The 784-nt window shown below is 52.2% G+C and overlaps 1 protein-coding gene across 1 annotated transcript; it reads left to right on the top strand.

The window, feature by feature from the left end:
• On the top strand, positions 1 to 547 carry LOC107577745 (histone H3-like). The gene has a single exon (XM_016263786.1). It carries the CDS (start codon positions 51 to 53, stop codon positions 459 to 461), a length of 411 nt encoding a protein of 136 aa, XP_016119272.1. The 5' UTR covers positions 1 to 50; the 3' UTR covers positions 462 to 547.
• Positions 548 to 784: the final 237 nt, after the last annotated feature.

Below are 784 nucleotides of genomic sequence, written 5' to 3' on the forward strand. Positions count from 1 at the left end.
CAGAGATTGTTACTTTCGGCTCGAAGATTAAAAGAAGTCAGACTGCAGCGATGGCAAGAACCAAGCAGACGGCTCGTAAGTCCACCGGCGGCAAAGCCCCGAGGAACCAGCTCGCTACTAAAGCCGCCCGGAAGAGCGCCCCGGCCACCGGCGGCGTCAAGAAGCCCCACCGTTACAGGCCCGGGACCGTGGCTCTCCGAGAGATCCGCCGCTATCAGAAGTCCACCGAGCTGCTGATCCGCAAACTGCCTTTCCAGCGTCTGGTGCGAGAGATCGCTCAGGACTTCAAGACGGACCTGCGCTTCCAGAGCTCCGCTGTCATGGCCCTGCAGGAGGCCAGCGAGGCTTATCTGGTCGGTCTGTTTGAGGACACCAACCTGTGCGCCATCCACGCCAAGAGAGTCACCATCATGCCCAAAGACATCCAGCTGGCCCGCCGCATCCGCGGAGAGCGCGCTTAACCCGCCGCTGCAGCAGCGCAGGACCCCCAAAGGCTCTTTTCAGAGCCACACAATCACACTGAACCAGAGAGCTTCTGCTGGAACGCTGAATATACAACATGGAATGTAAGGTTGCCCTCGAATGTTTAGTGAATTTTAAGTTTTTATTCTGCGTTTTATGAATCCCTCATTATTACTAGAAACATTAAAGGGGTCATATGATGCGATTTCAATTGTTCCTTTTTCTTTGGAGTGTTACAAGCTCTTGGTGCATAAAGAAGATCTGTAAATTTGCGAAGACTAAAGTCTCAAATCCAAAGAGATATTCTTTATAAAAGTTAAGA

This window comes from Sinocyclocheilus grahami, unplaced genomic scaffold, assembly GCF_001515645.1.
Source record: "Sinocyclocheilus grahami isolate Dianchi unplaced genomic scaffold, SAMN03320097.WGS_v1.1 scaffold7056.1, whole genome shotgun sequence".
NCBI lineage: Eukaryota > Metazoa > Chordata > Actinopteri > Cypriniformes > Cyprinidae > Sinocyclocheilus > Sinocyclocheilus grahami.

Coding starts and splice junctions, on each gene's coding strand:
- LOC107577745 (XM_016263786.1), top strand. CDS start 51: ATGGCAAGAACCAAGCAGACGGCTCGTAAGTCCACCGGCGGCAAAGCC.